At 41.6% G+C, this 24,709-nt stretch overlaps 2 protein-coding genes across 10 annotated transcripts in view; both read left to right on the top strand.

Moving 5' to 3' along the window:
* The window catches only part of LOC136055762 (T cell receptor alpha chain MC.7.G5-like), a 178,767-nt gene that overhangs the window by 111,114 nt on the left and 42,944 nt on the right, over positions 1 to 24,709 (top strand). The window lies entirely within an intron of this gene.
* On the top strand, positions 1,524 to 23,821 carry LOC136055768 (Ig heavy chain Mem5-like). The gene is made up of 7 exons (XM_065747644.1): positions 1,524 to 1,610; positions 1,881 to 2,210; positions 16,109 to 16,153; positions 21,344 to 21,628; positions 22,274 to 22,336; positions 22,713 to 22,832; positions 23,269 to 23,821. Exons 1-6 carry the CDS (start codon positions 1,559 to 1,561, stop codon positions 22,829 to 22,831), a joined length of 894 nt encoding a protein of 297 aa, XP_065603716.1. The 5' UTR covers positions 1,524 to 1,558; the 3' UTR covers position 22,832; positions 23,269 to 23,821.

Raw genomic sequence — 24,709 nt, 5'->3', positions numbered from 1 at the left:
CAGACATATAGCATCAGCTTCAGAGATTATTGTGTTTGCTGGTACTGTCAGTCATTTGGTGGCCATCTCAAATAGCTCTCCTACATTAGCTCCAGCTCATTTATTGGATTCCAACTGAAGGTACAGTGCCATGCCATGGCCTCTCAAGATGGTTCCCAGTTTGAGGCACCTCTGTCCCTGCACCCCTCGACTCAGCCCGCCATTTCTGTGCTGTTCTCATGGGAATGAGATATCCTACCGAGCTTTAACAGAAAACTACTTATTGATAAAGCCACGGCAGCAGGAGCTGTAAGGCTGAAAAGAGATGGAGCAGCTCGTCACTGCTCTAGGGGAGTGATTGGACATCACAGCATACCACAGATGGCCCTGTCATTTAGGCATGAGCTCCTTCCCTTCAACACTCTTTTCATTGCATTGTGTCTGAAAGGCACTGTTGTAACCCAACAATTCTATTTGGAGTATTTCTGGTCACCAAACCAGCGTGGCCACTTGCCTACAGATTTTCTGGATCTCACCTTAGTTCCCCTCTTCCCCCAAGTATTCAAAAGCGTTTGGCTTCTAATAACAGCATTGCTTTCTTCCATCAACAGCTGTGGGCTATTCTTTCCAAGTGCATGTGAATAAAGCTGTGGGTAAATAGCTCTGATGTGGTTTCAGGTGCATTTCTGAGAGATGAAATCCAAGCGAAGAAGAATGCAGTGATGGTGCAAGAAGGGCAAACAGAGACTCTGCAATGTATTTATAGCTCCAGCGCTTCCTATATTTATGTGGCCTGGTACCGGCAGCTTCCCAAGAGACCCCTGCAGTATTTGCTTCAGAGCAAGGGCCGGGGAGGTTCATACAACCATACGGCCCCTTTTGCCCGCCAGAGGTTTTCATCCCAGGCTGATGAGAGCTCTGGGACCCTGGTAATCACTGGGCTGGAGCTGGAAGACAGTGCACTCTACTTCTGTACCCTGCTGGGATCACGGTGAGAGACATCCCAGCGTTGCTCTGACAATATCAACATCATCCACTCCTCCCCACTCTCTTCCATGTTTGCAGCCCAGCATGAGCCTGGTGGTGACAGAGACAGGAGGAAAGATCCCAGAGCTGCAGGGAGCAACACAGGGGATGTAGATGGAGCTGAAAGGGAAAACATGGGACAGAAAGCTTCGAGGGGGTTTCTGCATGATGCATCTTGAAAAGGAAGGGGAGGGAGGCCGTAGAGGAATGGCAGTGTGGGGTCAGGGAGGCACACGCAACGAGACGCTGCGGACCAAGAGCCCGAGTGTGGGGGCAGCCGTGCTGTGAATGGCCGAGGCCGGGCCCCTCGCGCAGGGCAGCGCGGACATCAACCCAGGGCCCGCAGCCCCCGAGCACCGGTGCGCCGCTCTCACCCTTTGCCCGCCGCGCTGCCCCGCGCCCGCCCCTTCCGCTGCTTCTCCGCGCCTTCGGGGCCGGGCCGGGCGGAGCGGCGGGCGGTGCCCCGCGAGGGCCCGAGGAGGGGCGGCCCGGGCGCTCCTATCTCCGCTCCTATCCGCCTCCCGCCCGGACGTCAGCGGCGCGGCAGGGCACGATGGCGGTCGGGCTGGGGCCGTGGCTGCTGGCCTTGGCCTTGGGGCCGGCAGGTGAGAGGCGGGCACGGAGGGCAGCGAAGTCGGGGTTCCTGCTGCTGCAGCGCGGCTCCTGCTGCTGGAGCGCGGGCTCTCTGAGACCTGGAGCTCGCTTTCCCTGCCAGGCAGCGGCTGCTGGGCGCGGCACAGGGAGGGTGTGCGGGGACAGGGATGCTGCGGGAGCTGCTTCGGCATCTGTAGCAGTGCCCGAATGTTAGGGTGGCTGGGGAACGTCCTCCTGCCATGGACACCAACTGCCTGCCTCCTGCTGCTGTCCTTCTACAGGAGTGTGTGCACAGCTGAGACTGGAAACGTCTGGTGGGGGTGTCCGAGCACCTGGGGAGTCTGTCCAGCTCTCCTGCCACGGATCCGGCTTTAACTTCAGAGATTATCATGTTCTGTGGTACCGTCAGGCACTCGATGGCCATCTCAAGTGGTTGTCCTTCATCAGCACCGGCTCGTATATTAGATCCAGCCCTGAGGTGGAGGGTCGATCCACAGTTTCTCGAGACAATTCCCGATCTGTGTCCTTTCTGTCTGTTCGTGCTCTGCGCCTCCAAGACACAGCGCAGTACTTCTGTGCTGTCGCACGGGAACAGGAAATCCTGCAGATCTGTAACAAAAAACACCTTCTTGGGCACAGCAACGGCTGCGGGAACCACAGGGCTGGCAGGAACTGGAGTGGCTCTGGGCCACTCCTGGACAGTGAGGGGACGGACATCACTGCACACCACAGAGCACCCTGTCCTGTCTGCAAGGTCTCCTTTCGTTTCATCACTCCTTTCATTCTCCTGAGTTCAGAAAGCAGTGTTGTAACCTGTGGATTACGTTCAGCATATTTCTGGACACCAAAGCATCTTGGCCACTTTGCCCACCTTCCTACTTGCTGCATGTCCACAGCTGTTCATTGTTTCCTTCTCTTGTCAATGGTTTGTGGGCCTGTTCAGCCCAGTTCCATGAGTAATGGCGCTGGGGAACCCATGGACCCATGCCCTGGGAAAGGGAGAACTGGAAAAGGGGAAAAGGTATGGGGATGGGCTCAAAACAGAGGCAACAATCTGAGAAGGAGTGTTAATTTACTAAATATGATAGTGGAATGCAAGATAACACAATATAATATAACATATTTGGAATTGAGGCTAATATATCAAATAAAATGGAATAGAGTCTCCAAAATCTGAAGACCTTACTCTAATGCTGAAGGCAAGATGACTATGCACACAATGCAGAAACGAGCAGAAAGGGAGAAGGGGACATCTTATGAATGGCAAATAGTTTTATCTTTCCCTCTGAATAGAAAATGAAAACAGAGCAGTGAAAGTACTCTGAGATATGCTGTTCTCTTCTATGAGAAGTATAGACAGAACTATCAACAATCCACAGAACTGGAGCTGTAATTCGTGCTGTAATGCACTATATTGTATATGTCAATCAAAGGGTAACACTAAGAAGACTAGACATTCAGAGATACTCAGATGACTGTAACTTTCACTTGGAAAAACTAATACTTTTCCTGATGATACATAAATTCACCACAGTTTTGTGAACAACGGTATAACAGATCTTCTAGAAGATCAGCTTGTTGAGGAAGATACAGATGGTGCCTTTCACTTCCCACACTGACAAAGGTGAGGCCATTCCCATCAAGATTAGCAGACATTGGAAAAGATAATAAACAGGACCATGTGTCAACTGGGGTGGCCCGTTTAAGCCCCAAAGAATCAATTTGATCACCAATGTACTGCTCTCCTTTGCCTCCTCTAAACCTTGCAGGGTCACTGTTCTTTTGTGCCCCTGGCCACAGACACAGTGCCATCTTGTCCCTCCTTCTGGTCTCTCTAAATAATCCCATCTCTCCCAGTTGCTGCATCCTTTGACAAAAAGCCCTCTAAAAATAGGACTACTTTCCAAAAGAAGTCGGCGGATTCCCATAGAAACTTCTTGCCACCTCAGCCAGGAGACAGGATGAGGAGCCACCGAGAGGCACTGGGGAAAGACCAGATCTAGGCTGCAGGCAGTAATCTGTTAAACCCAAACACTCCAGCCTTTCCTCCACCTTTTTAGCCTTTGATGTGTCCAGGTTTGTCAGCGGTTTACAGGCTGGTTCAGCCTGGTTCTGTGATGATTGGTGCAGAGGACCCATGGACCCATGCCCCTGGATAGGGGACGGGGGAAAGGGAAAAAGGAGATGGGCCCAGAAACAAAATAGCGGCAAGATCTGAGGAAAAAAGCTAATTTACTAAACAAGATATCAGAATGCAAATAAAAACAATATCATACAATATAATTCGAATTGAAGCAAATAAATAAAATAAAATGAGCAAGAGAGAGTGTCCAATAAACCGAAGGCTTAACGCTAAACGCTGAAGGTGAGACAGCAGCAAGCACTCAAACCACTTTTCCCAACAAGTTCTTTACATGTTCTACAGGGATCTTATCTCCCTCTACAGTAGGTAGAGTGCTGGACTGGGCAGGACCATCACGATTGATGGTTCCTCCAGTGTTGACCAACCAGGTGGCTTCTGACAAATTCTTCTCCCAGTGCTTAAATGTTCCACCACCCATTGCTTTCAGCATTGTTTTTAAAAATCCATTGTATCTTTCAATTTTACCAGAAGCTGGTGTGTGATAGGCTATATGGTAAGTGGATTCTCAATGCCATGATCTTTCATCCAAGTATTTAGAAGAGAATTTTTGAAATGAGTCCCATTATCTGACTCAGTTCTTTCTGGAGTGCCATGTCACTATATGACTTGTTTCTCGAACCCTAAGATGGTGTTTCGGGTGGTAGCATGGTGTTCTGCATATGTTTCAAGCCACTCAGTGGTTGCTTCCACCACGGTGAGTACATAATGCTTATCATCACAAGCTTGTGGCATGGTGATATAATCATCCTTCCACACCTCCCCATATTTATACTTTTGCCATCATGCTTACCCCCTAGAGAGGTTTCATCCTCTTGGCTTGTTTAATTGTGGTGCATGTATCACAGTCATGGATAACCTGTGCAATAGCATCCATAGTTAAATCCACCCGCATTCTCTAGCCCACTTATATGTTGTATCTCCTCTTTGATGTCCCAAGGACTCATGGGGCCACTAAGCTAAAAATAATTCACCTTTTTGTTGTCAGTCCAAGTCTACTTGAGCCACCTTAACTTTGGCAGCTCGATCTACCTGATGGTTATTTTGTTGTTCTTCAGTAGCCTGACTCTTGGGCACATGAGCATCTACATGACATACCTTTACAACCATATTCTTTATTCGGGCAGCAGTGTCTTTCCACAGTTCAGCAGCCCAAATAGGTTCCCCTTCCAAGCTCACTGTGTAATCAGAGCAATCCACTTACTCCAAGTGGCATCAGTAGCATGACTGTAGAAGGAACCTTTCCCTTAAACATCCAGTTCAGCACTGACAATCAAGGTGCCAGAAGGAGCTGTGTTTCAGTTCCGCTTACTTCAGAAGCATCTCAAACCCCCTCGTATGCAGCTAAGATCTCCTTTTCAGTTGGAGTGTAGCACTCTTCAGACCCCCTGTACGCCCAACTCCAGAATCCAAGTGGTCGGCCTCTGGTCTCTCCAGAAGCTCTTTGCCACAAACTCCAAGTGGGACCTTCCTTTCCAGCAGCAGTGTAGAGGATGTTCTTTACATCCTGTCCTGTCCGTACTGACCTCAGGGCCATGGCATGGGCTATCTCCTGTTTAATTTGCTCAAAAGCTTGATGCTGCTCAGGACCGCATGCAAAATTATTGTTCTTCTGCATCACCTAATAAAGGGGGCTCACAGTGAGGCTGTAGTTTGGAACATGCATTCTTCAAAAGCACACTACACCCAGAAAAGCTTGGGTTTCCGTCTTCCTAGCGGTTAGAGATATGGCAGTGATTTTCTTAATCACATCTGTTGGGATGTGATAATGTCCATCTTGCCACTTTATACCTAGAAACTGGATTTCCTGTGCAGTTCCTTTCACTTTGTTTCACTTAATACCAACGCCAGCTTGCAGGAGGATCGGGATTATTCTCCCTCCTTTCTCAAAAACATCTCCTGCTGTATTGCCCCACACAGTGATATAATCAATGCCCTGTTCCAATGCAGCTTGGATCAACCCATGGCAAATGGTTGGGCTGTGCTTCCACCCTGGGGCAAATGGTTCCAGGTGTACTGAACGCCCCTCCAGGTGAATACAAACTGCGGCCTACATTCTGTGGCCAAAGGAATTGAAAATAATTCATCAGCAATGTCAGTGGTGGCATACCACTTGGCTGCTTTTGACTCCCGTTCATACTGGAGTTGTAGTGTATCTGGCACAGCAGCACTCAGTGGTGGTTTGACTTCACTCAGGCCACGGTAATCTATTGCCTGCCTCATTCTCCACTGGCTTTACGCACTGGTCATATGGAGCTGTTAAAAGGTGAGTGAGTTTTGCTGATGACTCCCTGGCTCTCTAGCTGATGAATCAAGTTATGAATGGGGAGCAAGGAATCCCTGTTGGTGCGGTACTGCCGTCTGTGCACCGCCATGGTAGCAATTGGTACCTGTTGCTCCTTCACTTGTAGCAACCCCACAACAGATGGATCTTCTGACAGGCCAGGCAAAACAGGCAGCTGCTTAATGTTGTCCATGTCCACAGCAGCTATTCCAAAATCCCATTCCCCTTGGAATCCTTGAAGTGCCCCCTTCTGAGATAATCTATACCAAGTATGCATGGAGCCCCCTGTCCGGTCACTATAGGATGCTTCTGCCAGTCTTTACCAGTGAGGCTTATTTCAGCTTCCAACATGGTCAACACTTGGGAACCCCCAGTCACCTCAGAAATATAGATTAATTTTGTCTCTTGGTGACTCGAGGGCATTAGAACACACTGTGCACCAGTGTCCACCAGTGCCTTATATTTTTTTGTGGTTCTGACGTGCCAGGCCACCAAATCCACACAGTCCAATACACTCTTTTATCCCTTTCCCCCACCTGGCTGGGGGCAGGGACTATTGTGGCTGGTAGGCATCTTGCTCTGTTCTGATGGAGTCCCATTCAGACAGGAGAGTGTCTCGCTCAGTCTGGAAGGTATCTATGTTGTGAGAGTGTCTCAGTCAGACTGGAGACTGTTTAAATTATACTGGACAGTCTGTCAGCTAGAAGGATTCCCTTTCTGGATCTAGAGACTCCCTTATGGCTCAGAGTCTCCTGCTCTATTTCGAAAACTTTATGCCTCTCTGGGATAGTATTTAGTAAGGTCCGATAGGCATAAGCCAGACAACAGATAATTTGGGCTCCTCAGATTTGTCTGAGCCACAACATCCCTGTCTCACATATCTGATTAGATTCTCAGGATCTTGCAGGTATTCAGGAGAAAAGTCCTAGTATGTTTTGAACATTAAAAGGGGAAAAAAGATGAAATGCAGTCCTTTTAAGAGCAGTTTTAAAAGAGAAAGTCTTTTTTGTTTGTTTTTGTTTGTTTTCTCTTTACTAAAACAAGCTGGCAACACCCAAAAAAGTTTACAAATATCCCAGAAAAATTGGCAATATGCCTGGACTTCAAGGCTGTTTTGCAGTACAGCATCTGCAGTTCAGATAAGCTTCCTAACAAGAGAGAGATTTGCTATAAAATTATGTCTCTACCCAGCTAAGGCATCAAAATTGCTCCACGTTGGGCACCAAAAAATGTCAACAGTTTACAGGCCGGTTTGGCCCATTTCCATGACAATATGCAGTGGGGGACCCATGGACTCATGCCTCAGGGAAGGGGAAGGGAGAAAGGAAAAAAGGAAAAGGGAGATGGGCCTAAAAACAAAACAGCGGCAGCAACCTGAGGAGTAAAGCTAATATACTAAACAAGATATTGGAATGCAAATAAACACAATATAATAGAATATAATTGGAATTGAAGCTAATAAATCAAATAAAATGAGCAAGAGAGAGTGTCCAATAAACTGAAGGCGTTTAGCTTTACTTCAGCCAAATGCTGTAGGAGAGACAGCAGTGAGCACTTGCTGCTGAGTCAATCCCCAAAAGGAAAGGAAGTGTTTTGTGACACCCAAACAGGTTTATCTTTCCCTCTGAGCAGAAAAGCGTAAAAATACAATGCAACACAAAGTCCTCTTGGTATGTAGCTTTTCTGAGACATGTATTCCTGGAACTATTGATGGTCCATGGAGCTGGGGCATTAGCTCTTTTACTCCCAAAGCACTACAAGATGTTATGATGTGGAATACCAGTAACAAAAACCATAAAACCATGACAGAGGAATTGAAGAGCAGAGCACAGAGCTGTGGGGAGGGTAATGAATATGGAGGTTTCCAGAATCACTTTAAGGGAACAGTGGACATCTCCCACAACAGATTCCAAATTCAGATCCAGGCAACAATAAGTGGGGATGACGCAGTGTTTCACTCTGGTGCTAAACTCACATTGGAGCAGCTCTGCAGGTGGACAAAGTGATGGTAGAGAATCTAGAATTCTTAGGGTTTCTTTGTAGCAGCCATGAATCAGATGGTGTCACCCAACAGTGAGGCTGAAAACAGACTTTTCCCAAGTATGTATTAATATCCAGTTGTTCTGCCAATTTCAGTACAAAGCTCACAAACATCACATTAAAGAAGCGCATTTATCTTTACCTGAGCAATGAGATAAGAAGTGATACAGAAAGAATAAAACAGAAAAAACAATAGAACTAATCATTACTACATAAGATAAGCTATAGTAAGATTATCTGTTCTATACAGTTCATGCCTAGGACCCCCAGCACAAGAAAGACACAGAACTCTTGGAATGAGTCCAGAGGAGAGACACTAATATGATCAAAGGGCTGCAGCATCTCTCCTATGTGGAAAGATTGAGGGAACTGGGCTTGTTTAGATTGGAGAAGAGAAGGCTCCTGGGAGACCTCATTGTGGCCTTCCAATACTTGAAGGGAGCATATAAACAGTAGGGGGAATGGCTGTTTGCATGGGTTGATAGTGATAGGACAAAGGGGAATGGTTTTAAACTAAGACAGGGAAGATTTAGGTTAGATATTAGGGGGAAGTTTTTCACTCAGAGGGTGGTGATGAACTGGAACAGGTTGCCCAGAGAGGTTGTGGATGCCCCATCCCTGGAGGCATTCAAGGCAAGGCTGGATGTGGTTCTGGGCAGTCTGATCTAGTGTTTGGCGACCCTGCCCATGTCAAGGGGTGTTGAAACTAGATGATCTTTGAGGTCGTTTTCAATCCAGGTCATTCTATGATTCTAAGATTCAATTCAGTAGTCAATAAATCTAGTTCACTATATCAGATGCTGACAAAAATAAAAATAAAAACAAACAAAAAAAGGAAAATGAATTAGGACAAAAACAGCTTCAAAAGACCCTTATAAAAACTGTTCACACTCAAACAAGAAATACTGTAGATCAAATATCTTAATAAACAGATTTAGCATGTCCATACATACAGAATCCACTAAACCACCGTCAGCTAAAGAAGCATTTGGAAAGAAATATAAATGTCATAGTATTATAAAATCATAGAATGGCTTGGCTTGCAGGGGTCTTCAAGGATCATTAAGTTCCAGCCGTCCTGCCACATGCAGAGTTGCTAGATGCTAGATCAAATACCAGGTCTGATTGCCCGGGGCCCCATCCATCCTGGCCTTCAAAACCTCCAGGAACATATCTGGGATTACCTCAACCCAAGTGGAAAACCTTGCACTTTGCTATGTTGAAGCTCATTATGTTCACTAGGTTCTACCTTTCGGGTTGATCAGGGTCCCTCTGCATGGCATCCCTTCCTTCTGCTGTATCAATTGCAGTATGGACTCTTTCTGATTTTGTATGAAACATGAATACTTTAAGGTCTAGAAACAGCTAAGTAATATAGAATAAAATAAAATTGAGAATCTGTAGGATTGGTATAACTGATTCCCCAGTGTACTTTAATATGTGACATCCTAACTTCCCTGATATTTATTAAAAGACAAATGAGAAATAAGGTCCCTCGGGTAAGAACAGCTCTAACACTCCAAAAAGAACAACATCCCTTTTTGACAAATATAGACTTGATAGTTATAAATTAATATTTCTGCCCCCCCAAAAATAAAGTAGTACTGATAGATTTGTTTTTAGTGTATAACAGCCTCTCTGCAACAGCTTTAAATTGTTAAAAAGTGTAACAGTATAGAGAAAGATGAAAAAAAAATAATCTCTTCAAAGGACATGAAAGAGGAAACCACCTGGCTGTGAAGGAAATAACTAAACAAAAAAATGTTTTTGTAGAATTCTCTACTACTGTGGGTTACGTACCACTGTGACTGGAAAAGACTGAATTACTGCACACAAATGGGCTTACTTACTGACTTTTCTTGAAGGCAGTGTCCTGCAGTCTCTTTTTCTTCAGAGAACTGTAAGCACAAACAGAAATTTAATTCCTAGCATGATTCAGCAGGAAGACTTTTCTACACAAGGTCGGTTTCCCTAACATTCAGTATCCAGTCTTTGAGATTATGTGATTTTGGGCATGTGCATGTCAGCTCAAGTGGGTAGCTACTGTATTTTAGATATTTCTATTTAACTTCATCATTGTGATCTCTTCTTAGAAGATGTACGATTTGTTGACTCTCTTGATAAAATCAAAGATCCTTTTAGCTCTGTACTGAACAATGGCCAGAAGCAGATGCATGAAGAAAACTGCAAGCAATAGATTGCAAAGAATACTTCCCAATAGTGATTTCCCATCTACCAGACATCAGCAGGAGGACTTTGAATCACATGCAACTCCTCTATACAAAGACTGCTCTAAAGTAATGACTCCTATTTTATTATGTTGGCCTGTGACATCAGAGATGGATGTTGATGGTATGGCAGGAGAAAATTGCACCACTGACATTCATTGACAATTGCTGAACATTTACAGAAACCAGATAGTGCATGTGAGTACAGTGGTGCATGTCAGCTGTGTCAGCAGTGTCGTGAAAAACAAGCTTCATTCCAAACTGGCATGCAGATGTCAGTGGGTGCAATTTTTTCCACATGGAGGAATTCATTTCCATATTTTTGCTTCATAGGCACTTCCATCTCAGACACCATTTCGTCAGGCTGCCATCTGCTATCATCTGTTGCATGGCAACAAAATGTAATGGAAAAATGTGAGGAAGGTTCAACCTCTACTGCCATACCACCAACATCGACCTCTGACTTCACAAGCCAACAGAGTAACATAGGAGGCATTACTTTCAGAGTAGGATCTTTATTGTTGCCCTTCACATGCTCTACCAGATTCAGCTCCAGATCAGCTCTGACTTTTCCAACCCTAACCCTGCATGAACAGACAGTGTCTCTGTATCCATCCCAGATCACCTGCCTCTGTTTCCAACTCTTGCACATTACCTTAACCATATCTGAGTTTGTTCATCATTTTGGCCTCCTGCTACCTTTGCTTTGTTTTTTGTTTAGTCCAGATAAACCATTCTTCATCTCCAAAAGTTAAGTAGCTCTCCTAGACTTCTTCTCTGTTCAGGATCGTAACTCATGGGATCTTCCAAACAAATCCTTAAAGATGATAAATTCTGCTCTCCTCAATCCTGGGGCTGTGATTCTGTTTTTTGCATTTCTCCCTCTTCCCTGGATTCTGAGGTCAAACACTGCCGCAGATATCAGGGTCCGAGTCAATTGCTCTCAGGCGGGGAAGCACGACAGGACTCAATATATGATTTATATATATGGCTTTAATTTATTACCTGGACAGCCTTATTCTTATAGTGTTTAAGACAGGGGCGTATAAAAAATATCACACAACCATTGGTAGACAGCCTTGAGAAAAACAACTTTAAAACAACTTCCAACAATTAACAGCAGTGAGAAACACATTCTGGAGGAGGTGGCTTTTGATATCATCCTAATACTAAGAAACCAGGCAGGAATGCGTTGACAGCAGATGTGAAAGGCAGCGCTGGCAGGGCGTCCCCTGCATCAAAGTGCAGTTTTCCTCTCCCACTCGCCACAGACCATCTCCTGCTTTTACTTTTCTTAAGGTTCGATCAGTGTAGTTTCCTTTGAGCACCGTATCAGTGTGGCCAGTGCATAACACAGAGCCCAAAGGGAACACCTGCTAGTTAAACAGAATAGACTATCAAGGACAGCTTACTCTAAAAAATACCTATGGTTACAATTATCAGCAGTCCTGTGAGGCCCTCTTCACTGAGGGCAGGCTGAACAACATAATCACAGAAGTTTCCCTTCAAGTTACATCTTGGAGACTGGGGTTGCTCAGCTGAAGCAGTTCATGTCTGCCTTGAGTTGTTTGCCACTTGTCCCAGGAGCATCGTGACCTCCTATCAACATCTAATACTTTTCCATGAGTATATAGTCTGTGCTGCCATGCAAACTATACTCGTACATATCATCGTGACCTCCCTGCTCCTGCAGCCATTTCCCAACAAAACACTATGTGATCACTGCAGCCAAACCTGCTCCTGACCTTCACATCTACGGCTGATTCTTTCTCATTTGCAAGTAGGGGGTCCATCTCCTTTATCTTCTATTTCAGTATGATTTCATTGGTAAACTCTAGAAAAAGTGCTGGATTGCATTTGCCTCACAGTACTGCCCCTCCAGCAGATATCTGGCACGAAGTCCCCACTGTAAGGACCAGGGCTGGTGAACTAGAGGCATCTTCCAGTTGCCTGAAGAAGGCCGCATCTATTTCTTCCAAATCATGTTGTCTGTCATAGCCATCCACCATGTCACTTGTTCTGATCTGCCCTCTAATCCTGACCCATATTCAATCAGCAGACTAACTCCTTGTTCCAGAGCAGAACAGGATTCATTTCAGATGCTCTCACGGAAAAAGCAATTCCCTCTCCTTGCCTTTCCAGTGTGTCTTTGCTAAAGGGCCCATTTCCATTCACTGCAGTACTTCTGCAAGGTATAATACAAAAACTCTATGATCTCTATGAGCTTTGCAGTCAGGCCATGAAGGAAAAACTGGGTCAAGCTTGATAAAACATCCAAACCTAGACTTTGAGATGCGTTACATTTGTTGAGTCATGTGAACTATTCCACCCTATCTCCATGATCATAGACATGCTACTGCAAACTGAGATTAGATTTATCATGTTTCCTCCTGGGTTTGCATACGTTGTTGCACAGGCTCTGCAGATAAATAGGCACCTAGTCATGCTGCCTAGAAAAGGTATGAAGATTTTCTTTTGCCTCAGGTTGGTCAGTGTGTTGGCAAAGATGTTTTTTGCCCAGTTTGTAAGGTGGATCCCATCTCTTCCACAATGTCTTCAGTTCTCAAATGGGTCTGATGTCCTTAGAAACAAAGTCTATTGACCAGTGATCTATCTCATCCTCCTTCTAACCTCCTTCCCCCACACCAATGAGATGAAATGGAAACCTGCCTGGTCCCCATGTCATTGATCACAACAACCGAAGAAATGCACTCATCCTTTGCTAGTTTCCAGGATTTTCCTGACAGGTTCATTAGTACTCACCAGCAAGAGTGTGCAGGTGTAGTAAGTTTTATCTGTGTCCTGGATTTGAGACTTGGGCAAGTTTTAAACCATCCTAGATGACAGATCATGTTGTTGGATACCGTGGCACAGGGAGCTTCTCAGTACTAACAATCATGAGTTTTTCTAGTGCTCTGGTGAGGCTCATGGTTAATGGGTACAAATACCTCATTTCACAGATCTCCTACTTCCTTCTTTGTTATGACAGTGATGATCTATTCTGTAGTTACAAATCCTTAGGTGGAGCAAGAGTATTCAGAAGTCTCAAGCTCTCAGCTCTCACCATGGGAGTCTTATTTTCCCAACCTGACTGACAGAAACAATTTGTGTCAATTTTGTCAGGAACAGGGAGTTGGACCGCTGAAACTGCAGGATCCTAGAGGTGAAATCCATTGGTTTTCATTTCTGTTGCTCTCCTTATATAGTTCCTTTGGTGACGTAGATCTTCAAGCACCACACATTTTCTACAAGCTGGAAGACCCTGGCACTCTAACTCTGGTCTTAATAGCTGCAATCTCAATCTTTCTTCTTTCTACCATGAAGAACATTTTAAGGATTATTCTACAAGCTTCCCACTTGCAGGATTCCCACATTCAGTTCCCTTGCTGTCAGAAAAAGGATAAATAAATTGCTCCCTTAAGCCCTCAGAGGCACCATAGAAGAGGGGGAGATAAAGTATCTATCATTACAAAGTTTTAAGAAATCCTCTGAAAAGCACCAGTGGGAATTGGTATTGCATTAAGGATGCAAATCTGATGTGGCTAATCGAGGAAGCCCTCCTGCTGAACCCAAGTCAATAGAATGTCTCCTGTCAGTGAAGCACTGGCAGAGGGCCAGATTTATGCTCTTAATGAGGTGGGACTGAGGCATCTTAACAAGTTTTGTTGTGTTTTTAATTAAGGGGGAAGTTGAGGCCGATGTTTGCTACAGAGGTGGTGGTATTCTCTTGGCTTTGCTGAAGAGAAATCTTCACTGAAACACTGGGCTGTGGGGCCTCTGCTCCGGACACCACTCAGTTGCTTTAAGTCCTATGGTTTCCAGGCCCTAGGTGAGATGTTAATCCACACATCTTCAGTCTGTCCAGTGCTTGCCAGATAAGCAAGTTCCTCTGCTCCCACCTTTGCTCAAGCCCAGTGCAAGATAACCACATTGATTAAGTCACACTTTTGCTTAAGCTGTAATTCTATGCTGATTCTTTATTTCAACACAGCAAGTCTGATGATTTCCTAGGAGTGGTCCAGGGAGCTGATCTAGCTGACATTGCACAGCAGAATGGGCTAATTCATTGCTTGGGTCCGTTTCCAGCTGTATGTTTCTTATACCTCTTTATTCTGTGGTCAATAGCAAGAGATTCTTTTAGTTTTTAACCCTAGTTAACTCCCTGTGCTAGCTGTCAATTCCAAGTTTTAGACAGTCAAAAGTTTTACATCCTCCCACATGATCCTCTGGCTTTGACCTCTTCAGTTTTAACAGTTTTAACTTACTATTTCACAAATATCAAGGTTTGTTTGTTTGCTTGTTTGTTTTCCCTAGTTCAACAACTGTTGGAGAACAGCACTCACACCTTCCCTTGTTATTCTACCTGCATCTGCCCACACCAATTTTTTTAATCCTATATTTTAGGTAGAGAAGCAAGATGCTTTTAATGCTGGGTAAGCTAGTGTTAAATTTTATCTCACAGTAAGAAAGGTGTTGGTATTTCAGACTTTGTTCTTATATCCTTTAATGCAATGAAAGAACATTCACAGAAGTCCCTGTGTATATACCAAGGGGTTACTGTGTTACTTAAACATTCCTTTGTCTGTTGTCTCATGTTTGTGATAGTATATTCTTGTGTTGAAATACAGCTTCAGTAGGGACTTCCATTTTAATTCTATAACATCTTAGACAACAATAAAAAAGCACCAAATCTCCACAGCTCTGATTTATAGATCAACAGTTGCCAAATAAAGTGCCACATAGTTTTAAATCAGTCCACCAAAGACAGGTACTCTCACACATAATGTGTCTTCCTCTATTTATTATATTCCATATCATTTTATATGTCCAGATAATGTTAATGGTACACAGCTTGATCAGTATGAAGGATTTGATCCAGTTACTGCAAACTCTTTATGATAGCTGCTCTCATGGGTACAGAATCTCTACCTAACAAACAGCAAGCATTTTCCCTACTTTCTCCTCTTATCTAAAACAGTATTAAGACTTCCTAAGGTCAAGTGATTCCCAGACACCAACTCTAAGTACCTTTATCAGGCACATTCCTCACTCTCCTGAGCACTGAAAAAGGTGAAAAAACAGACAACTTTATGCAGCTTAGAATTTTCATAAGTTGTTTCACATAGGATTAAAAATATGGATTTTTTTCCTGCTTAACTCCATGAGATTTTCAGAAACATTATGTAATCCCAAATATTCCACATAAAATTCAGCCTTCTTTATCCTATTTTAGACTATTCATTGAAAGCTATACCATATTTCTTCATGTGGTGTGTAAGACAGAAACCACTCGAGAAGTCACGTGACTGTATAATCCAAAGTTCTGTGTAGTCAAAACAAAGGAAGGCATAATTTTTGTTATGAAGTATGTCACTGTGTTTGGGAGCTGGAGTACCACAATGGTGTAATCAACACAGGGCCCTGTACAAAAACCTAAAGGTGGAAAAATAGGTTTTATGTTTCTTTGGGAAGGAAGAATATAAGAGCCTGAAATACCTCAGGAGATAAGTCTAACATTCTTCTTGCTTATTGATTTATCCTGAATGTATTGAGCTGATGGAGTTTTAACAAAAGGGTGAAAAACAGAACTTGGGAATTCAGTACTTGATGAAGATATTTGACATCATTATTGTTTTCTCCTTTCAAGGTTCTAAAGAAAACATAACTCTAAATAACCTCTTGGAGTTGCAGACATGAGTCAATAAGATAAGCATATCGATTTTCATCTTTTTTTAAAACAAAACAAAACAAAGCAACTTCTGAATGCACCAAGGGAAGGGTTATTTATTTGACTTGGTATTAACAGTGTGAGAACAGATAAGCTCGTATTTGGAAATGGAACCACTCTCACAGTTGAACCAAGTAAGTATCCTCATTTTTACTTGTAAAATCATGTTTAAGGATTCAGTAGTTTGTGTGCATTGTAAGAATTTTGTGCTGTAGTAATTCCTGGTGTGAACACTTCCTAGCCTGTGTTCCAGACTGATTCCTCAGCTTGTATATGCTTAGGAAGGCTCCACAGGAATGGCTGTGCTACTTCTGTGTATCACCTTTACTCTGTGTTCCCCAAACACCTGACCAGCAATCCTTAAATTTAGCATGTCATAGTTTATTCCCATTCTCAATAGCATTTATTGAGCAACTTTATTGGCAAGTGTCCTGTTCTCATCAGTACTTCAGAAGTGCATAACTCTGCAAAGAACAAAGAAGTGCATAATTCTGCAAAGACAGAAAATTTGAGATGCATCCTTAGCTCAGATAGTTTTGGGCACTGATGTTACACTCATTGTGTCAGCAGTTCAGTAATTCCATTGGCACTGAGAAAGAGAAGAAAAGAGGTTAAATAACCTTGGGATCAAGTTTTCACAAATGGCTCACATCCAAGAGCAAGCTGAATGAAGAAGATTTGGCTATATAGCTGAATAGGCTTTAAAAATGTAGAGGTAGTGGGTAGGGATTACAACATGCCTTAGTTGTTCTTGACTTAATTTGAAATTTTGTCAGGTACAATAAAGGCAAATACTACTCCAAGCATTTGTGCAAGTGTAAATGGTGGACAAGAGGAGTTTGATAGGTTGATCTTTGCTATCCTGCAAATATCACCTGCTATTCAGGTGAATAGTTTAGAAGTTGTTGTGTTACTTTCAGAAGTTGTTGTGGCTTTACAATTCTGAAAAAAAATGTCCTGCATCATTTTATATTCCTAGAGTCATTCTAGAAAGAGATCATGGGGCTCTCTTAGGTGATGATTAATATTTTTCCACGTTTGTAGGATATCTTGAATGGAAATAAAAGTCTATTTTAGAACAATTGGATCCCACTCCAAATTCCAAGGGAACAAAGAAATATAAATTTATTACTCTGAAGGAACAAACCCTCAGCTGTCACTGCAGGACCAGTTTATATTATTCTAAAATCAACCTGTTTCAAAAAAGTTCAGCAAATTCCTATGACCTCTTATACTGGCAAATGCTGTGTAGTGGCTCTTGTTTTCTTTAAAAAAAAAAAAAAAAGGACAAAATTTGTTCTCCAAAATGTAGGGTTTTAAGAGTGTTCATTCTGCCAATCACAAGAAAAAAAAATGTTTCTAATCACCCGAAGGTAGCATGTGAATCATTGACTCTGGCAAGATATTCTTGGTCAGAGAAAACCTTACAGTACATTACCCATGTTTTTAAATTTTCTTCACTGAGTTTCCTACAATGTGTATTAGAGAACAATTCATTTGAGAAATGAAATATGATCTTCTCTCCCCTGAAATACTTCAAGTCGTTCTTACTCTTCTTTTCCTTTCTATTTTTGATGCTTTTTTTTCTTGCTGAGAGTGGGATGAAAAGCTGCACCAAGATTTTAGGATGAGATGTTAGACAGTGAAAGATAATGAGTCTTAAGCCTCTAAGTCACTCAATTGCTTTCTGAAATACTTTGTATGTCAAAGCCATAATTTCTAGAATTCTGCAGTCTGATCCTTTTGTTGATCATTTCTTTCAGTGAACCTAAAAGCATTTAAAGATACTTTTAGGATAAAAAGTAAGTATACTTTTAAGTATAGACTCATCTGGTTCTCTGATTCTTCTGAGAATCCCCAAACACAAAATTATGTAGAAAACATGCACGATTATCCACTGTACTATTCCCAAGGCATGTTCTCCTAATGAAAGCTCACCTAAGGACGCATATGGGTTTTGCCTTTGGTTTAGCTTCTTCTATATAAGACTTCTATTAGGAAAACTAAATCCCATGGCATTATGGAATACGTAATGTAAGATTAAAGAAAAAAAAGAATTATGACTTTTTGTAATAATAAAATATCTCTTCCTGAATGTAATATAAAAATCACTCACCAAAGGAAACAATGCAAGGAATTCACAGATGTATTTTCAGGTAATGCAAAATAATTGGACTCTGTTGAGACTCCTGAGCTTGATAAAGAAGTAATACTGCTTTACTAACAATAATTGCACAGTGCACATTTGTTCTTGCTGAGAATCTTATGCAGTCGGTTATGCCTTGTATACTGGTTGCTTGGAAATACTAGAGATTAGAAAACATGAAGGGACTTCAAATATCAGATAACAAAAAAACAAACAAGGCTAACAGTAGCTGACAAAAACGTTACACCTGGAAGGGAAATGTAGGAGGAAGAATAACAAAATGAGCCTTTTTTTGATTTAGCCATTGTAACTGTGTGTAACTGCTGGTCTAATCTTCGGGAAGGGGACTCAACTGACTGTGGAGCCAAGTAGGTATTCTTTATGCATTAACCTTTTCTGAGTTGTTACTGTTTGGATTTCAACTTTTTCTTCTCATCTTCCTCCTAAAATTCAAGTAGCAACTTCCTTATACATCAAGTCATTACTTAGAAATTAGGATTTCTATGCAGAATCCTTTGACCTGAATTAGACAGTTATAAAAGTATAAAAAACATGCTGATTCCTCTTCATGGGAATCGCCAAAGAATCTGGGCTCTGCAAGGAGAAGCCCATGCTGAATATTTTGGGGAGTATGTCCAGGGAAGGGCAGCGAAGCTGGTGAGGGGTCTGGAGCACAGCCCTTATGAGGAGTGGATGAAGGAGCTGAGATTGTTCAGTCTGGAGAAGAGGAGGTTAAGGGGTGACCTTACTGCTCTCTGCAATGACTTGAAGGGAGGTTGCGGTGAGCTCGGGATCATCTTCTTCCACCATATAACTAGCAATAGGACTAGAGGGAATGGACTCAAATTTGTGTTGGATGATAGAAAATACTTCTCTGAGAGAATGGTCAGGTGCCTGAACGGGCTACCCAGGGAGATGGTAGAGTCATTGTCCCTAGAGGTGTGCAAGAAATGTTTAGATATTCTACTGCAGAACATGGTTTAGAGGGCAATTTGGTGATAGGTGGATGGTTATACCAGATGATCTTAGAAGTCTTTTCCAACCTTGATGATTCTATGATTCTATGATCTACCCATTTAGGCATTTTCACAAGATTGTAATATTCGTTATTAGGTTTCACACCCGTGGCTGGGCAGTTTTATAGGAACAAAAGATTCTGTGGAAGGATGACATACAAAATCCTAAGAATTTTAATTATCTCAGGGTTAGGAAGGCAACAGTAAGCAGAGAAATGGGTAATGCTACACAAAAGAATTAAAAGAAGTTTAATCTATTAGTTTAAGCTTACTAAATGGTTCAGTTTGGGTTAAACTACATAGGTCCAAGGAAGTCAATGAAGACATGAATTTGGATATCTGTTTATGTGTTTACAGAGTTGTGTTTTTTCTCATTAGCAGAGACAGCTCATGATGTTATGTCTGAGTATTTTTCAATTTGCACTTTTTTGGGATGTAAGTAGTGTAGGAAAGAGTAAATTCGGAGTGCCTGTTCAGGAACTTGCAAAGATAAATGTTCTGATCTGAGGGGACATTTGAGACACAGATGCCATGCAGAATGCATAAACTAGTGCTCTCTTCAACAATCAGGTGGCTCTTGTTAAATTGGACACATTCTATTCTGTATAAATACCTTTCAAAAATATTTGATAAGCTGAGATCATTTTGGCAAGGAGGCATACTAGAAGAATCATTCAGTTTCATGTTATTATTTTAATTTACTCTCCTAGTCTTGTCCTGGCATTGTTATGTGGAGTAACTCAAGTTACTTCATATATAAGCTGAAGGCAGAGATATTTGCTTTTTAAAAATTATGATGGTATATTATTTAGGGAGACCATTTGCTTCTTGAAAGATGTCCACTCCAAATTTAAGCAATCTTATTTCATAACTTCTGTGTCCTATAAGAAATTCCCAGAGAAGGCAGCTGCAGTATAATTGAAATTCTGGCTTCTGCAGGGGTCAAGTTGTTGGTATTCATGTTGCTTAAAATTCAGATATAACTCCTAGATGGTTTCAAAGCTAAAAAAATACATCAGACAGTTTCAGAAGAGCTCTTCTAAAAGGTGCAGGGGATCTAGGATACCAAATCCTGGGAATCCTGTCACTACCTTTTAGATTTTCAAAAACTCCTGTTCTAGGGCATGTATTTTTGTTAGTCTCTTAATCCTAAAGAACTACTATTGAAATTAATACACTAATTAATACTGTAAAATCATTTGTCCACGGGCATCAAGTTTACAGGCCTCAGGGTGTTCTGCCCTTCAAATCAATTACATGTCATACTAAATCTGTGCTGTACTACTGATAGCCCTGGATTTGTCTGACTAGCAGTACAGCGCAGGGGACAACACAGGGGTGATTGTTAAACCAATTACCAAACCTACTATCCTTATCTACTATCTGTAGACTGGATTGGAATGATTTAAATGTATATAACATTTTGTAGGGAAAATCTCACCTACAATTTAAAGTATTTGACCTTATTACAGGAGAAATGGAAATAAACAATTCAGAGACTCCCGATTGCTTCTCTCCTAATTTCTTGTTTTGGAGACAAAAAGCCTTCCTGTAAATGATCATTTATTAACAAAAAGATCATCCTTGTCCTCCTTTCTAGCAGCAGCACTTCATTTCTGCAAGTAATGCCATTCATCAGTGCAGTAATTTTACACAGCAGTGATGCAACGAACTGACTTCTCTCTTTGCCTTGACACTTTTGCTATGGTTACACCTTATAGCCACATCAGAAGAAGATTTGGAGGAGGTGCAAGAGAGTAAAGGAAAAGCAGTTAATCCCACACGTATCATGAACATACAAAACTGCCTTTAATAAATCTTTTATTTTTAGGAATTAGATTGTTGAGAAAGCAGAATAATTTGACTCTTGGAGCTGAATCCTTACAAGTTCTAATTTTCAGATGTCTTATCAAATAAAGAACTCACACATAGGCATTAGTTCTACGAAAAGGAAGCTTAGGATCCTGTAGAATTAAAGCTCCTTGTACTATATTTCTGTCTTTTACCTGCTCTTCTGGAGTAAGCAGTAAGAAATAAAGATAAAAGAAAGGCTGATAGTCAGTGACGGAGAGCACCTGAAAAGCAGGTGATTTAACTGCCAGGCAAGATTGCAATAAAATCAGATCACATACATAGAATTTTATTTATTTATTTTCAAACAGGTGATCAGAGAGATTCTGTTCCAGAGGTCATTGTGATGAAATCAAGGAAACTGGAAGAAGATGGCAGCACTGAGAATGCAGTTTGTTTGGCAAGGAATTTTTATAAAAAGAACATCAGTTTGGATATGTCCTCTAATGAAGTTGTATATGAACCAAAAGCACCCATTCTGACTTCAAATGGGATGTATAATACTATTAAAGTGGTTAAAGTGACAAAAAAATTGGAGGCAACGTGCGTGGCCAGGTTAAGCAATGGCAATTTTACAGCCAACTCATCATTATCAGGTACAGTTCTATGGTACAATTGCAACTCATTTCTGGAGGCAGTGTCTTCCAACATTTGCTAGCCTTCCTGCTAATTAGCATGCCTCCTGCACACCCAGCAGAAATGGGAAGGAAGTCTAGATACTGAAGCAGGTAGAACTGCATGATATTAGAAACAACTTAAGCTTTCTACAGTTTAAGAACCTGAAGTTTCTTGAAAAAAGAAAAAACACCACACAGACTTTTTTCTTAATTCATATTTACTTATGACTAAATAATTCAACACACAGCATAAATCTCCTAGAAAACAATAGGAAGTAGCCTTTCTAAAAGCAAGTGTTTTTATTGATTTCTTAAACCACTTTTTATATATTTGATTTATAATTTTTCTTCCATTGTGAAGCTCATTGAAAAAGGTGATAACAAACCAACAACAAACCAAATCAAGATTTCCTCCCTTTCCTGCAATGGTACTGAGAATTTTCTCCTCAGATTTATATTGTGACTTGTCAGCCAAACCTCAGGCCTTCCCACAAATCCGTTACAGTGAGAAAAGTGAGATGGACACTTTAGTATTTTTTAACATTCAGATTCTGTTTATAATGCTACATATATATAATAATACATTATATTTTTATATAATAATATATGTTTTTCATGCTACAGAAATGAAAGCTGAAGAAATAAACCCAACAAATATTTGCAACACCACAGACACCTCTGGAGAAGGTTAGTTACCTAAAGAAATTGTGAAATTCTGTATGAAATTACTGTGTTAGGGATAATAAGGGATAAAAGCATGGAAATACATTTTCTCAAGGGTGGAGGAATTTGAATACCATGCACTCTTCAAACACAGCTTGGTTTGTTTTTTTGTTTGTTTGTTTTTCAGTGTAACTAGGAACAGACAAGATTTCTTACAGAAAATAAACAAAAGGAGGCAAAACATAATCGAAAGAATTGTCTTTCTCCTTTGTTTGTCATCTTTACTGCCATTTCTCTCCCTGACATTACTGACAGTATATTTTTTCCCTACTTTTATACCCGTATCACAACATCCCACTCTAGACCGTAATCTCTCTCTCCTCTTTTCTCTCTCTTTAAGCAGATATCAAAATGAAGAAGGTGAATATGTTGTCCATGGCCGTGTTGGGTTTGAGAGTACTGCTGGCAAAAAGTATTGCTTTCAACACACTCATGAGTATCAAGTTGATTCTTTTCTGAGGTAAGGAAACATACAGCTTGGTCTGTGGAAACAGTAGAAATGTGTCTGAAATGACCACTTGGCTTTGTGTACTTCTTTGAACAACACAAGCAGTTGCCTGTTCATATACTTCTATTTCCATTAAAAATATGTATACCGCATGTTTCTGGAAACAAGCAATCAAAACCAGACATTTTATGTGCTCAGTTTTGGTTGCTGGTTCCCAAGTGTGCTTTGCAGCAAGCTTGCTTTGCCAGAGCACCTCAGGTTTTATCACAAACGTCTAAGAAATATTTCACTGACTGGCTCAAAACACAGAACCTGAGGCTTGGAGAACAATCAAGATGAGTAAGGAGTCAAAAGGATGGCTCCCAAACAAAAAAAAATGTGAGGGGGTGGCAGGAAAGAGGGAAGGAGAAAATTTTATTAAAACATGCAACATACTTTGTTCTTCCAGGCAGTGGAGAAACAAGGCAGCAGAAATGTAAGGAAAAGCCGGAGAGAGTATTTACCAGCAGTACCGATTTCAGGTGTGGAAAACCTGCCTAGACAGTTTATGTAATTGTTAGAGTTGCAACTGATTTCAATATTTCTTGTTCTCTGTGAACTGAGGAGAGCATATTTTTCTTCATTCCTTTAATAAGTAGGAATTGTCTTTCCCACTCTTTTATACTTTTCATAGAAGCATGGAACCAGCATTGATAGTTTCAAAAATCAAAGCCTCGCCATAGGTATATGGTCATGGTAAAACACCTTTTACAGGAATGTAATGTCCGGGAGAGGCTAGTAATGGCCTTCTTGCTTTTTAGATAGCTTCAATCTTTTTCTAGTGTAGATGAGGAGATATGTGTTGGACCTGAAGTGATTTAGTGCAATATGATAATGTTCAACTGTAGTAACAGTTTTATTTTAATTTCTGTATTAAACTTGTATCACTTCCACAAAGTGTACAACACCTCCATTTTAATTTTCTGTAGTAATTACCCAAATAAAGTTTCAGTATGCCAGAATGCTTTAGTTTTTGCTGCATTTATTCCTCTGAATTTGGAAGGGAGATTGCTAAAATCTAGTTGTTCCCATGAACAGTGAGATCAGAAATGGAGTTTTGATAACCTGAATATACTGTTGACTGAATTTGTTTCCTAGGGTTCTTACTGAGAAGTGAAGGGGTTCTTTGGCACATAAACTTTAGGAGGACCAGATCAAGGGAATTATTATTATTATTATTTTACCTTTCAGATTATTTTATTAAGAATCCAGTGTGATATTCTAGATCACATCAAGAAGATACATAGGGAGAAATCACTTCAGAGACATAGGTTCATAAGGTTGGAAAGGACCTACAAGATCATCTAGTCCAACCATCCTCCTATCACTATCCCTACCCAAGTACTAAATCAAATCCCTAGACATGTTGATATGAGCACGGGGAAGAAAAGCAGATGAGAACAGGCAATTTTCTTCCACTCACCGTTACCAGGAAGGAGCCTGCAGGAAACAATGTTCGTTGATCTGATGGAGAGATATAGTTTCTATAGCAACTTATCAAAGAGACACTCAGCACACAAATTCCCCAACTCATCCTTCTCTCAGAAGCAACAGGCAGGATGCTGCGGTTAACACAACTGACTTGCAACATACAAGGTAAACTCCCCCTTGTTTTGAAAAACAAGTTAGCCACATCCTGAAGGGAAAATTAGTTCTTTCAGCTACCAACTGAGTTGTTACTGCCTTCAAGACAGGCTCTAAAAAGAGTACTTAATAACTTGGTCAGGTTAGTCTTTCACACTGCAGACACCTAGAGGAAAACCTTCATCACATTGTAGAATCAATGGGGACAGACTTTTTTTTCTTCAGGGTGTCTGGTATGATGCCATATTTTGGTTCTAGGAGAAAAA

This window comes from Cyrtonyx montezumae, unplaced genomic scaffold (genome assembly GCF_038088225.1).
Source record: "Cyrtonyx montezumae isolate F1298 unplaced genomic scaffold, pur_monq_1.0 scaffold_48, whole genome shotgun sequence".
Classification (NCBI taxonomy): Eukaryota; Metazoa; Chordata; class Aves; order Galliformes; family Odontophoridae; genus Cyrtonyx; species Cyrtonyx montezumae.
Note: the sequence above shows the minus strand (reverse complement) of the source record. Positions and strands in the feature narration are given on the sequence as shown.